This window comes from Narcine bancroftii, chromosome 4, assembly GCF_036971445.1.
Source record: "Narcine bancroftii isolate sNarBan1 chromosome 4, sNarBan1.hap1, whole genome shotgun sequence".
Classification (NCBI taxonomy): Eukaryota; Metazoa; Chordata; class Chondrichthyes; order Torpediniformes; family Narcinidae; genus Narcine; species Narcine bancroftii.
This window is the reverse complement of record NC_091472.1, coordinates 255880803-255895773: the sequence shown is the minus strand read 5'-3', so window position 1 is coordinate 255895773 and position 14971 is coordinate 255880803. Positions and strand designations below refer to the sequence as shown.

Below are 14971 nucleotides of genomic sequence, written 5' to 3'. Positions count from 1 at the left end.
GGAAAATAAAGACTCGTATGTTTAAATGTTGTTCATAGACTTCAGCTCAGCATTCAACACAATCATTCCGCAACACCTGATTAGGAAGTTGAACCTGTTGGACCTAAACACCTTTCTCTGTAACTGGATCCTCGACTTCCTGATTGGAAGACCTCAGTCAGTCTAGATCAGAAATAGTATGTCCAACACCATCACACTGAGCACAGGTTCCCCCCCCCCACCCCCACCCCAGGGCTGCGTGCTCATCCCACTGCTGTTTACCCTGCTGACCCATGACTGTACCGTGAGATACAGTTCTAATCACATCATCAAGTTCACTGACGACACGACTGTGGTGGGGCTCAGCAGCAAGCTCGATCAGTCGGCTTACAGAAAGGAGGTGCAATCACTAACAGACTGGTGCAGAGACAACAACCTACACCTGAATGTCAACAAGACAAAGGAGATGGTGGTCAACATAGGAGGACCCAGGAGGACCACTCTCTGCTGTCCATCTATGGCTCCATCGTCAAGGTAGTCAAGAGCCCCAAATTCCTTGGTGTGCACCTGGTGGAGGATCTCTTCTGATCCGCCAACACCAGATCCGTTGCCAAGAAGACCCATCAATGCCTTTACTTCCTGCGGAGGTTGAGGAAAGTTCAGCTCACACCCTCCACCCTCACTACATTCTACGGGGGATGCATTGAGAGCATCCTGTGTAACTGCATCACCTCCTGGTCCGGAACTGTACCATCTCAGAACGCAAATTGCTGCAGCGGATAGTAAAGACTGCTGAGGGGATTATTGGGGTCTCTCTCCCTGCCATGATGGACATTTATAATGGCCATTGTTTGCGGAAAGCCATAAGCATTGTGAAGGACTCCACACACCCCTCCTGCAATCTGTTTTCCCTCCTGCCATCCCAGAAGAGGTACCGAAGCGTTTTGGCCTTCACAACCAGATTGCAAAACAGTTTTAAAAAGTGATAAGTTACTTATGATATGTTATTTATGAAAATTGTTTCTGAGATAATTTATCCATGTAAATAACCAGCTCAACAGTCTGGAGAAACTCTGTCTCATTTTTCACTATACACTGCAAGGTTTATGGTATGAATGACAAATAAATGCAAATAAAGAAATGTAAAGAGATGATGGTGGCCAACTAGCTAGAACAAAGAACACAGAACAGGAACACGGTCTATTAACATGGTGCCCATGTAAAATAAAACTAGATACACACAGGAGACTGCAAATCCAATAAATGATCTGCTGGAGGAACTTGTTAATGGGTTCTGACCTGAAAGGATGACCTTTCTTTTCCTCCCTCTGATTTTGCTCAACCTGCAGAGTTCCCCTAGCACTCCAGCAAATTGTTGCTGAAGTAAAGCTCCTGTGCTTGCACATGATACCCTAGAACAGGGGTGGCCAATCTTTTAATTTTTAATTTAGACATGCAGCCAGTTCAGCCCACGAGTCCATGTCGTCTGGTTAACCTACACCCCTGGAATATACTCGTGGGCTGAAATGGCCCGTTACCATGCAGTATGTCTAAATTAAAACTTAAAATATTGACCATCCAGCTCTAGAACCTAAAATCATAGAACATTAGAGTCCAGAAAACAGGCCTATCGGACCTTCTACTCTGTGCCAAACTATTATTCTGCCTAGTCTCACTGGCCTGCACCCAGTCCATAGCCCTTCCATCCATGTACTTGGCCAAATTCTTCTTAAATATTAAAATTGTGCCCACATTCACTACTTCAGCCAGCAGCAAGTTCCCCCTAAACCTTTCCCCTTTCACCCTTAACCCATGTGCTCACCTAACCTCAGTGGAAACAGCCTTCTTGCATTTACTCTATCTATACCCCTTATAATCCCAACACCCAACCCCAACCAACCAATTTTCCCTTGCAACCGCTGCAACCGTGTCTGCCTGTCCCGCATCGGACTTGTCAGCCACAAACGAGCCTGCAGCTGACGTGGACTTTTTACCCCCTCCATAAATCTTCGTCCGCGAAGCCAAGCCAAAGAAGAAGAAAGAAGATCAAATCTCCCCTCATTCTTCTTTGCCCCAGGGAATAAAGACCGAACCTGTTTAACCTTTCCCTGTAACTCAGTTCCAAGAACATCCTAGTAAGTCTTCTCTGAATTTTCAATCTTATTAATATCTTCCTTGTTGTTATGTGACCAAAACTGCACACAGTACTCCAAATATGGCCTCACCAATGTCTTGTACAACTTCACCATGACATCCCAACTTGTAAAATCAATACTTTGAATTACGATGGCCAATATGTCACAAAGTCTCTTTACAACCTTATCTACCTATGATGTCACTTTGAGGAAATTATGTATCTATATTCCCAGATCTATCTGTTCTACCATACTCCTTAGTGCCTTATCATTTACTGTGTATGTCCTACCTTGGTTTGTCCTTCCAAAATGCAATACCTCACACTTGTCCTCCTGGATACTCATGTGTCTATTGAGCAGCTTCTTAAACACTACAGTTGTATTTGTTCCACTACTACTCCTGGCAGCTCATTGCAGGTACCTACACCCCTCCCTTATTCTTACCCTACCCCCACTCTAAATGCTTGTCCTCTAGTATGACTATGTCTCTCATCGACTTGTAAAATTATATAAAGCCAACAGTGTGCTTAACTGAACAGAAAAAATCATACGTGCTGAAGCCAGGCAGCTGGCCCCAGAGGCAGTCAGAGATTCTCTACAAAGTTTGTACCAATGCATTAACATGAGAGAACAATCAGTTCTCAAAGTGGCACCCGTGAATGTTACATATGCCATGGATTATACAATTGATGGCCAGCCAGCAGTGTATTTTAAGTTTTGAAATTTTTCTTTGCTGTTGTCTGTAAGAATCCTCCTTGCTCTCTCAATGTGGCCTACTTCTGCACCCTCTTCATCTGGAACATGCATTTCTATTAATAACCTGACCAGGTCTTCCTGGTGTGTGAAAGGATTTCTGATCATTGGTGTGGAGCCAATGGGACAAAAAAACCTGTTACCATGCTACATGACTCGAAGTTTCCAGCAGCAAAACCTGTCAAACCTCCTTGCAGCATCAGAACAGGCATTTCGGCCCAACTTATCCATGCCAACCAAGTTGTCTACCTTAGGTAGAGTAAATGCAAGTAGGCTCTTTACAATGAGGTTAGGTGAGAAACAAATCAGAGGACATGGGTTAAGATGAAAGGGGAAAAGTTTACGGGGAACATTTGAGGGAATTTTTTCATACAGAGAAAGGTGGGGGTGTGGGACGAGCTGCCAGCTGAAGTGGTGAATGCGGGCTTAATTTCAACATTTAAGAATTTAGACATGTACATGGATGGGAGGGGTGTGGAGGGCTATGGACTAGGTGCAGGTCAGTGGAACCACGTGTAAAAATAGTTCAGCATAGACTAGAAGGGGTGAAGGGCTTGTTTCCGCACTTGTAGTGTTCTATGGTTCTTGACGAGTCCTATTTGTTTATGTTTGGCCCATGTCCTTCTAAAGCTTTTTTTTAAATTAAGGTATCGTACATTTCAGTGTATAAGATGACATTTGACACACCAAAAAAAATAAAAAACACGGATCGTCTTATAGGCCAGATACAAAAACAAGACCTTAAATTCCCCTCCAAAAAAACTACTCAGTATATTTGGCCTATAAGACAACCCGAAGCACCCAAAAAACATGCTGGAAAAGCGGACCGGTCCCGACAGCTCCTCATTGCCGCTATAACCCACCCAGACATTTTACAATTGTAGAACCTGAGGACATCAGTCCTGCCTGGAAGCCCGAGATCATCACTCCTGCCTGGGAGCCTAAGGTTGTCAATCCTGCCTGGGAATCAGTACCACTGCCCCCCCCCCCCACCCCACCCAAGCCGACATGTAGCTGTGATTCCTGCACTGAGCATACTTGGACAGCGAGGCAACTTCTTCGATGCAGATGACATCGCACCTAATGTGGAGAATGGAGCTGCCTTCACCAACTCTACCTGAAGCCAATGCTGAAGACTTGGACCCAGCTCAGTTTGGCATCTTCCTAGCCATAAGCAAAGATTTTTTTTACAGTTATTGTAATCATTTTCTTGCTTAATTTACAGATTTGTTTATTAACATGGAAATTTTAAGAACTACTATAAAGCTACATAAATGAGGTTTCTCTCTTCCCTTTCTGAAGAGGGAGAGAAACCAACATGAATTTAAAAAGAGGTGGATAAAATGGCATTATTGTGTGTTACATAATTTAGAAGTAAATTATGTTGTGCAAAAGAAGAAAACAAAAGCCAGGTACTGTCTGTTGTTCATTGTCCGTTCAAGAATCTGATGGCAATGGGGAAGAAGCTGTCCTTGTGCCTTTGGGTGCTTGTCTTCATGCTCCTGTACCTCTTTCATGATGGTAGCAGTGAGAAGAGGGCATGGCCTGGTTGTGGAGGGTCGTTTATGATGATGGCTGCTTTTTGTGAGACACCGTCTCTTCTCGGTGTTCTTAATGGAGTGAAGAACTAATGTCCATGATGGTGCTGGCCAAGTTCACAACTCTCTGTAGCATTTTCCTGTCTTGTGCATTAGCACCTCCTTACCACATATTGATGCAACCAGTCAGAATGCTCTCCACGGTACACCTGTAGAAATTTGCTAGTCTTTAGTGACATATCAAATCTTCTCAAACTCCTAACCTAATATAGCTGCTTGCAAACCTTCATAATAAGATGATCTCTACATTTTCTACTTTATTTCAGTACATTGAACATAACAGCACAATATAGGCCCTTTGGCTCATGATGTTGAGCCTACCTATATATACAGATCCAAAAAAACAACTAAATCCTCCCTACCTCATAACAATTCAAATGCCTGTCTTTTCTTTCTTTGGCTTGGCTTCGCGGGCGAAGATTTATGGAGGGGGTAAAAGTCCACGTCAGCTGCAGGCTCGTTTGTGGCTGACAAGTCCGATGCGGGACAGGCAGACGCGGTTGCAGCGGCTGCAGGGGAAAATTGGTGGGTTGGGGTTGGGTGTTGGGTTTTTCCTCCTTTGCCTTTTGTCAGTGAGGTGGGCTCTGTGGTCTTCTTCAAAGGAGGTTGCTGCCCGCCAAACTGTGAGGCGCCAAGATGCACGGTTTGAGGCGATATCAGCCCACTGGCGGTGGTCAATGTGCCAGGCACCAAGAGATTTCTTTAGGCAGTCCTTGTACCTTTTCTTTGGTGCACCTCTGTCACGGTGGCCAGTGGAGAGCTCGCCATATAACACGATCTTGGGAAGGCGATGGTCCTCCATTCTGGAGACGTGACCCATCCAGCGCAGCTGGATCTTCAGCAGCGTGGACTCGATGCTGTCGACCTCTGCCATCTCGAGTACTTCGACGTTAGGGATGAAAGCGCTCCAATGGATGTTGAGGATGGAGCGGAGACAACGCTGGTGGAAGCGTTCTAGGAGCCGTAGGTGATGCCGGTAGAGGACCCATGATTCGGAGCCGAACAGGAGTGTGGATATGACAACGGCTCTGTATACGCTTATCTTTGTGAGGTTTTTCAGTTGGTTGTTTTTCCAGACTCTTTTGTGTAGTCTTCCAAAGGCGCTATTTGCCTTGGCGAGCCTGAAATCCCTCTATTGTTCCAGCCTCCACCATCACCCTTGGCAATTGTCTTGGGTAAACTTATATCTCTCATTTTGTTTGTTTTAGATTGGTCACAGTGTTTGAGCTACCGAAAGAAAATAGACACTCACACACCGAGAGCAGTTCAGTTTATACAAGTCTTTATTACTAAATCTAAAGCTGAATTCACGCTACAATATGCAAGCCCTTCCCAATTATACTTATCAATGCCTGGACTGGTCCCAACTGCCGAAGCGAGGCGACGACTGCTCACTTGTAGTAGGTTGTCGGGGCGCTGGTAGCAGCTTCTCCACCTCCCCAGATCGGGACGTTGGTTGGAATCTTGAAGTTCTTCTTCTTGCTGAGAGATGTTGCCACCTCTTGGAGAATGGCTTATATTACCCAAAAGTTGTTTATACTTCAGATCTTATCTCTTTCAACAAATGATTTAATTATCTTCAAGGTCTCCTGACAGTCTGCGACCAACAAAAGAAAACTGCATCTCTGGGCCTCATGGTGGAAGTTGGATAATGTCTACTAATTCATATGCATCCCTGGGCCCCATAGTGTAAATTAGATGTCTTCTGATTCAACTGCATCCTGGGCCCCATGGTGGAATTTAGGTGCGTCTACTAAATATGCATCCTGGGCCTCATGGTGTAAATTAGATTATGTCTGCTGATTCTAAAAACAACAAGCAAGCTCTCAGCCTTGCAAAAACAAAGGCTGCAAAAGTAAGAAACACGGTTTGAATCTTCCATTACAGCAAAGCATTCCAGGCAACCACAACTCTCTGTGTAAAAATCCTACCCCTGTTGTCTCCCCTAAATTTCCTATCCTTTACTTTGTACAGATGTCCTCTGGTGTTCACTTCTCCCACCCTGAGAAAAAGATGCTTGCAGTTTACCTTATCTATGCCTCTCATAATCTTGTAGACTGCCATTAAGGCACCTCTTATCCTTCTTCACTCCAAAGAAAAAAGCCCTAGCTCTGCAAACCTTACCTCATAAGATGTAGTTTTCCAATCCAGGCAACATCCTGGTAAATCTCCTCTGCACCCTCTCCATAGCTTCCGCATCCTTCCTGTAATGAGTTGACCAGAACTGAACACAGTATTCTAAGTGTGGTCTCACCAGAGATTTGTAGAGCTGTAACATGACCTCACATGTTTTCACTACTATTCCACAAACCTGTACAGCAACCTTGAGAGATCTATGGATTCTCTGCACGCAATGCATAACAATTAGATTGAATTTAGTGTGAAAGTGGGGTTAAATCTAGATCAACCATGAACTCCCTCAAAAGTGGCGGAAGCTAGAGAGACAATCGGCCTGCCCTTGTTTCTCTTTGGCATGTTCTTAGGCTCATCTTTGAGAATGCTTAATCCAATCAATGGCCATTACATTACTATGGTTTCTAATTCTTGCAGGGAGAGGAAATTGGGGAAAATGCTTCTTCTCCAAAGAAGCTCTAAATTATCGATTGGTCATGTTTTGATTAAATAGAGTGCTTTCATTAAAAGGCTCCCCCATTTGACTTTCCTTCCACTTTAATTACATACATGCTTTCGTTGCATGTAGACTATTGTTCCTAATCAGAGTTGAGCTGCTCTCCTGTACTAATTGTGCTAATTCGGGACTAGTGGGAGTTAAGGACTAAAGCACTCATTGAAAACATCTGCAGTTATGAGAAAGAATATCAGGCCTGTCATTAATCAAAGGCAAAGTGAATTGATGTGACCTGTAGGTCAATTGGATTGAATCACAATACCCTTGAGTTCTCTGCAGTCTTTTCTGTTGTTCACAGCCCAGACGTGGAGTTCTCAGAGATTGTTGTCCGACAGTAGCTGCAAAAAAGGAAAAATTCACCAGTTATCTCTCTACTTTTCCTGTAATTCATAAATCTAAATTACATCTTCAAAACTCCCAGATGCCAGATCTTTAGAAAGGCTGCAGATAGGAGTTATAGCCAGGTGGTCTCACCAGGGCTACGGGAGGAGGATCAGTGGGTTACAGTTAGGAGAGGGAAAGGGAAGAAACAGGTATAAGAGAGGCCCCCTGTGCTGGTAGCCCTCAACAATAGGTACTCCTCTTTGAGTACAATTGATGGTGGGGGGGGGTCAGTCAGGCTGGGGAAGGCATAAGTGGCTGTACCTCTGGCACAAGGTCCAGAAGAGGAGAGCAATAGTTATAAGGGATTCAGTGGTCAAGAGGACAGATAGGGGATTCTGTGGGTACGATAAAGGAAACCGGATGCTGGTTTGCCTCCCTGGTGCCAGGGTCCAGGATGTAGCTTCTCATGTCCATGATATCCCAAGGGGGGAGGGTAATGAACCAGAGGTCATGGTACATGTTGGTACCAACGACATAGGGAGAAAGAGTGAAGTGGTCCTAAAAAATGAATTTAGGGACTTAGGCAGGGAGCTAAAAAGAAGGACCACAAAGGGGGTAATCTCTGGATTACTTCCTGTGCCACATGATAGTGAGGGCAAGAATAGTATCAGGTGGAGGATGAATGCATGGCTAAAGGGGTGGAGTAAGGGGCAAGGATTCGAGTTCTTAGATCACTGGGACCTCTTTTGGGGGAAGTGGGACCTGTACCGAATGGATGGGTTGCATTTGAATTCCAAGGGGACCAGGATCCTGGCAGGAGCATTTCCTAGGGCTACTAAGGGGGCTTTAAACTAGTATGGTTGGGGGAAGGGGTCTATATGAAGGAAAACAGCAAAGAGAAGGTTTGTTTACAAATAGAGAAGATGGAGACAAAGTTTGGGGGTGGAAAGACAGGTGATCAAGAAGGAAATGGATCGGTGCCATGATGGAGGGGGAATGATGGTAATAACTAATAGAGTTGTCTGTAAAGATGGGGATAAGCAGAAGGTAAGATGTGGGAAATCTCTGAAATGCATTTACTTTAATGCTAGGAGTATTGTAAAGAAGGTGGATGAGCTGAAGGTGTGGATAGACACTTGTCAGCATGACGTGGTGGTGATTAGTGAGACGTGGTTGCAGGAGGGATGTGACTGGCAGCTAAATATTCTGGAATTTTGCTGCTTTAGCTGTGATAGAATTGGAGCGGTAAGATTGGGTGGGGGGGGTGTGGCATTCCTTGTCAGAGAAAATATCACAGTGCTGATGCAAGAGAGGTTAAAATTATAGGGGTGTATTATAGACCACCTAGTGGGGAGTGATAAATAGAGCAAATATGTAAAGAAATAGCTGAGATTTGTAATAAGCACAGGGTTGTGTTAGTGGGTGATTTTAATTTTCCTAATATAGATTGGGAAACACATTCTGTGAAGGGGCTGGATAGATTAGAATTTGTAAAATGTGTGCAGGATAGTTTTTTGCAGCAAATACATTGAGGTATCCACTAGAGAAGGAGCAGTGTTGGATCTACTGTTGGGGAATGAGATAGGGCAGGTGACTGAGGTCTGTGTTGGGAAGCACTTCGCATCCAATGATCATGGTACCATTAGTTTCAATATAATTATGGAAAGGGATAGGTCTGGTCCAAAGATTAAGGTTTTTGAGTGGGGGAAAGTCAGATTTGATGAAATGAGAAGAGATTTGCAAGGATTGGTTTGGGCTGATTTGTTTTATGGAAAGAAGGTAGAGGAGAATTGGAGGTCACTTAAAGGTGAGATTTTGAGAGTGCAGAATGTTTAGGATAAAAGGCAGGGCCAAAAGTTTGAAAGAGTCATGGATTTCAAGGAAAATTAGAAAGTTCGTACAAGAAACAAGGTATGGATGAGATGCTTGGAAAATACATGGATTGTAAAAAGAATCTTAAGAAAGAAATTAGGATAGCAAAAAGAAGGTATGAGGTGGCTATAGCGAATAGGGTGAAAGTAAATCCAAAGGGTTTTTACAAATATGTAAATAGCAAAAGGATAAAATTGATCTCTCAGAGAATCAGATATGGCAACTGTGTGCGGAGCTGAATGAGATGGAGGGATATTGAATGAGTTCTTTTCTTCGGTATTCACTGGGGAAAAGAATATGGAATCGTGTAGGATAAGAGAAGCAAAAGGGATGATAATGGAAAATGTAGGAATTAGGAAAGAGAGGGTATTGGAACTTTTGAGGCATATAAAGGTGGATAAGAAATCAGGGAGGAAATAGTAGAGGATCTGACAGTGATTTTTCAATAGTCACTGGAGGGGGTCATGGTGCCCTAGGATTGGTGTGTCGCAAACGTGTTCCTCTGTTTAAAAAGGGCTCCAGGTGTAGGCCCAGCAAATATAGGCCAGTAAGTTTGATGTCAGTGGTTGGTAAACTAATGGAAAGTAATCTTAGAGATAATATGTATAAATAACTAAAGGGGCAGGGACTGATCAGTAACACCCAACATGGGTTTGTGCGGGCAAGGTCATGTTTGACAAATCTTGTTGAATTTTTTGAGGAGGTGACTAGGAAGGTTGATGAGGGTAGAGCAGTAGATGTAGTCTATATAGATTTCAGTAATGCCTTCAATAAGGTTCCACATAGAAGGTTGGTAAAGAAGGTTCAGGCACTAGGTATTGATGTTGAGATAGTCAGATGGGTTCAATGGTTTCTAGGAGGTAGATGCCAGAGAATCATGGTCTGTCAGGATGGAGGCCGGTGATGGGTCCCTTGTTGTTTGTCATTTACATTAATGATTTGGATAATGGAGTGGGAAATTGGCGGACGATACAAAAATAGGAGGAGTTGTGGATAGTGAAGATGGTTTTCAGGGATTGCAGAAGGATTTTGACTGCTTAGAAGAGTGGGCTGAAAGGTGGCAGATGGAGTTTAATACCGATAAGTGTGAAGTGCTTCATTTTGGGAAGAATAATCAAAACAGGACATATGCAGTGAAGGGGAGGGCATTGAGGAATGCAGAGGAACAGAGGGAATAACAATCCATCGCTCTTTGAAAGTGGAATCTCATGTGGATAGAGTGGTAAAGAAGGCTTTTCGTATGCTGGCCTTTATAAATCAAAGCATAAAATATAGGAGCTGTTCAGGCATTGGTGAGGCCAAATTTGGAATACTCTGTGCAGTTCTGGTCCCCAAATTATAGGAAGGATATCAATAAGGTAGAGAGGGTGCAGAGAAGATTTACTAAAATGTTGCCTGGATTGCAGTATCTAGAATACAAAGAAAGATTGAGTTAGACTTTATTCATTAGAGCACAGAAGGTTGAGGAGTGATTTGATAGAGATATTTAAAACTATGAAGGGAATAGTGAGAGAGGATGTGAATAGGCTCTTTCCCCTGAGGGTAGGGGAGATTGGAACAAGGGGTCATAAGTTAAGGGTTAGGGGGCAAAAGTTTAGAAGTAACATGAGAAGGGGCTTCTTCACTCAGATAGTGGTGGCTGAGTGGAATGACCTTCAGGAAGAGGTGTTTGCAGCAGAGCCAATTTTGTAATTTAAGAGAAGGTTGGATAAGTGCATGGATGTGAGGGGACGGAGGTTCATGGACAGGGAGCAGGTGGGTGGGACAAGAGGAGATCAATTAGATCGGTGCAGACTAGAGGGGCTGAGATGGCCTGTTTCCGTACTGTAATTGTTATATGGTTATATGGAGATGGTATCTTTATTCTTTTGGAGGCAAGGTATCCACCATTTGTGCATAGCAAGCTTTCACAGCGAGCAAAGTGTTGTCCATTTTTGGTTTTGCTGGGCTAATTAAATTTACATTTTAAATTTAAAGTTGTAAATGTAGACATACAGCACGGTAACAGGCCTTTCAGGCTATGAGCCTGTACTGCCAAATTACACCCAATTGACCTACAACATTTTGAAGGGTGGGAGCAAACTGGAGCACCCAGTGGAGTCCCACGCTGATACAGGGAGAAGGTACAGACTCTTTTCAGACAGTGCCGGATTCAAACCCCCAGTCATTGGCACTGTAACAGCGTTGTGCTAACCGCTGTGCTGGAAAACCTTGCTCTTCTTGGAAATAGTACAATGGATATTTTACATGTATTCTAGAAAGGGTTCAGAGACATGGAAAAGTGTCTTTACCAGGAGAGATCAATCAAATGTATCTTAAAGGTATGGTCAATCTTGGGGTATCTGATAATTGAGCTACCTTTCAAGGATACAATGAGTAGTGATTCAAGATTCAATCTATTGTCATGTAAATAGTAACAGTACAGAAAATTGCTTATGCCTGCTGTAAGGCAGACATTTGCCATTGAGAGAAATTGCCTGAAGTGCCTCTTACAGTCAAAGAAAGAAAAGGAGAGTCCCTCCAAAGTCACCGAGAGTCCATGGATTCACCTCCAGCACTCCTGCAGCCCAGACAGCCAGTCCAAACCATCGGCAGCCGGAGCTCCAGATTCAAACCTCTGATAACATGAGGAGCCCTTCAGCGCACTTGGCACTCTCTCATCCCTGTTCTGATACCTGGTACCCCTTCAGCCAGTTTGAAGCTGGTCTCCAGCACTCCACAGCCTGGTGCGAGTCCCTTGACCTCAGTATCCAGCAGCCCACAGCCTCTGGGGGTTCCTCACCTCGAGTCACCAGCAGTGTGCTGCCTGGATGAATCCTTCAGTTGCAGAACCCCTCCCTGCTCCACTGCTCTGGTCTCCATCCCCTGGGTCGTCCCCACTGTTTCTCCTTCTTTGGTGCCGTGCGCCAGTCCTCCGCTTCCCTAGAGCCTGCAAACCCTCGTGGCTGCTGCTGCTGAGGCACTGCCATCTTGGGTCCAGATCCCACCGTGGGATTTTAAATAAAACTACTGTTGGCTCCTTTAACGGGCTGTTTAAAGCCTGCACAGAGCTGATGGCAGTCAGATGGGGGGGGGGGGGGGTGGGGGGGAGGTTGGATGCCGCAGGAGCACTGTATCTCTGCTCTCCACTCTCCATGGGTCCACACCAGTGGCAGCACTGCCATTACAGCAGCTCCGGCAGCATTGCCATTTTATTTTGCTGACGTTGGCCAAGAGGGTGAAATTCACAAGGCATGTCCACCTTGATGAAGGGCTCAGGTCTGAAACGTTGGTTATATATCTTTATCTTTGCTAAATAGAATACACTGTGTGACCTGCTGAGTTTCACCAGCATTATGTTTTTATTTTCACCGCTACTCACATACATTCTCCTCAAAGTTGACACGAGTGAAGGTTAGGAGAGATGCAAAGGCCAGGTCAGCTTGGGTGAGCGGAACTCCTCCACATGAAGGAGTTCAGGAAAATCTGATCCTTCCACAGTTACAGCTTGGATTCTCCTTCTGCTGTTGAAAGGGAAGTATCAATGGGTCACGCAGTATCTATGGAGGAAAGTGCAGGATCTCAGAAGCGTTGCAACATCGTTTAGCTCAGTATAGGCTTTACGTGGGACTACACCAGGTAGTTCCCTTCCTCCACAGGTCTCCAAATTCCTTTTTACTCCTCTGGTATGCTACCATTGAATCTGCTTTCACTACTAGACAGCAGGGCATTGGTGTTCAGATGTCCTATCGCCTGTCACTTGTGGCTCTTTGCCACTCATCTTTAATTCTTGACCCCTTCACCAATGGTTCTCTTTATTTCCTCAATCCATAGCCTTCATGATTTTGAATACTTCTATCAGATCCCCTCAAAGCCTCCTGTGTTCCCACAAAGGCAACCCCAGCTTCTCCAGTTCATGTAAAGCAGAATTATGCCATTCATCCTATTTAATTTGCTCTGTCATTCAACCATGACTGATTTATCTTTCCTTCTCAACCCCATTCTGCTGCCTTTTGCCCATAACCTTTGACACCCCTTTTTACAGGAAGGATCAGGGGAGATTCCCCCCTCTTGTCCAGGCACTTAGACTCTAGAAATGTCAAGAATCAGGGGAGACTGATTTTAAAAATTGCCCAAAAAATTGTAGATGGATGTGAGCAATCGTTTATTTTTCAAATCTAGATGTTTGTTTTGAATATTTTATTTTCATTTTTCCAAGACTCATATAGAACATACATTATATAAATAGTATTTTTAAATTACAGTCTCATATGATTGCCCAAATCTCACCCTCCCCATCCCAAAGCTGCTATCATTAAAAAAATAACCTAATTATATTATTTAAACCTTTTTGGGGAAGTTAATTATATCTTAAGCCAGTATGATTCAAATAAGATTGCCATATTTTAATAAGCATGTCGTATTTCTTTCCAAAATTATGTTATCTTTTCCAGATGGTCACAACTTCGCAATTCCATATTCCAGGGAGTAATAAGTAGGGGGGAGTCGGACTTCCATGTATCAGCTAGACTCCTCCTGGCTACCGCTTGTGCAATCCTCATGAACTGTATTTGATATTTTGATCGTTTTGTGTCAGTAACCATAAGATTACTCAATAAATACAGTTCTGGCTTGAATGGAAAATCCACTTCTATAATTTTTGTCAAAATTTCTGCCAACTCATACCAAAAGGATCTTACTTTCACACATAGCCAAGTTGAATATATAAATGTTCCAACCTCTATACCACACCTAAAACACAAGACTGGAATATCTGTGTAATACTCAACCGATGGTCAGAACTCTTCCAATCTCTTTTCAGTGCCAACCGCTCAGTCCAAGATTCCGCCCTGCTCCAGCTCCCTTAACAGCCCCTAAGGCTAGAGCTGGATGAGGTCCTCACCCAGGATGAGACATATAAGGCAATTGAATGACTGAAAAGTGGCAAAGCAGCAGGTATGGATGGAATCCCCCCAGAGGTCTGGAAGGCTGGCGGCAAAACTCTGCATGTCAAACTGCATGAGTTTTTCAAGCTTTGTTGGGACCAAGGAAAACTGCCTCAGGACCTTCGTGATGCCATCATCATCACCCTGTACAAAAACAAAGGCGAGAAATCAGACTGCTCAAACTACAGGGGAATCACGCTGCTCTCCATTGCAGGCAAAATCTTCGCTAGGATTCTCCTAAATAGAATAATACCTAGTGTCGCCGAGAATATTCTCCCAGAATCACAGTGCGGCTTTCGCGCAAACAGAGGAACTACTAACATGGTCTTTGCCCTCAGACAGCTCCAAGAAAAGTGCAGAGATCAAAACAAAGGACTCTACATCACCTTTGTTGACCTCACCAAAGCCTTCGACACCGTGAGCAGGAAAGGGCTTTGGCAAATACTAGAGCGCATCGGATGCCCCCCAAAGTTCCTCAACATGGTTATCCAACTGCACGAAAACCAACAAGGTCGGGTCAGATACAGCAATTAGCTGTATCAAGTGGTGGATGCCTGGAATGCATAGCTAGGGGTAGTGGTTTTAGAAAAAAAATACACAGAAATGTTGGAGGAACTCAGCTGGTCTTGCAGTGTCCATAGGAGGGAAAGATATATTACCGACATTTCAGGGCTGAGCCCTTCAAGGTGTAAGCAAAAAGTAGGAAGGCGTCTGAATTAAAAACTGAGAGGGCAGGAGTCCAAACCAACAGTCAAA

At 44.1% G+C, this 14971-nt stretch overlaps 1 protein-coding gene across 3 annotated transcripts in view; it reads left to right on the top strand.

Annotated features, from left to right (window-relative positions):
• slc49a4 (solute carrier family 49 member 4) overlaps positions 1–13863 on the top strand; it is a 182147-nt gene extending 168284 nt beyond the window's left edge. The window contains exon 10 of one of the 3 annotated variants that reach the window (XM_069934797.1): positions 13724–13863. In XM_069934797.1, the coding sequence (XP_069790898.1) occupies positions 13724–13768 (45 nt within the window). In that variant the 3' untranslated portion in view covers positions 13769–13863. The remainder of the gene's footprint in view (positions 1–13723) is intronic. The other 2 variants (XM_069934801.1, XM_069934799.1) reach the window with 2 other exon arrangements.
• Positions 13864–14971: the final 1108 nt, after the last annotated feature.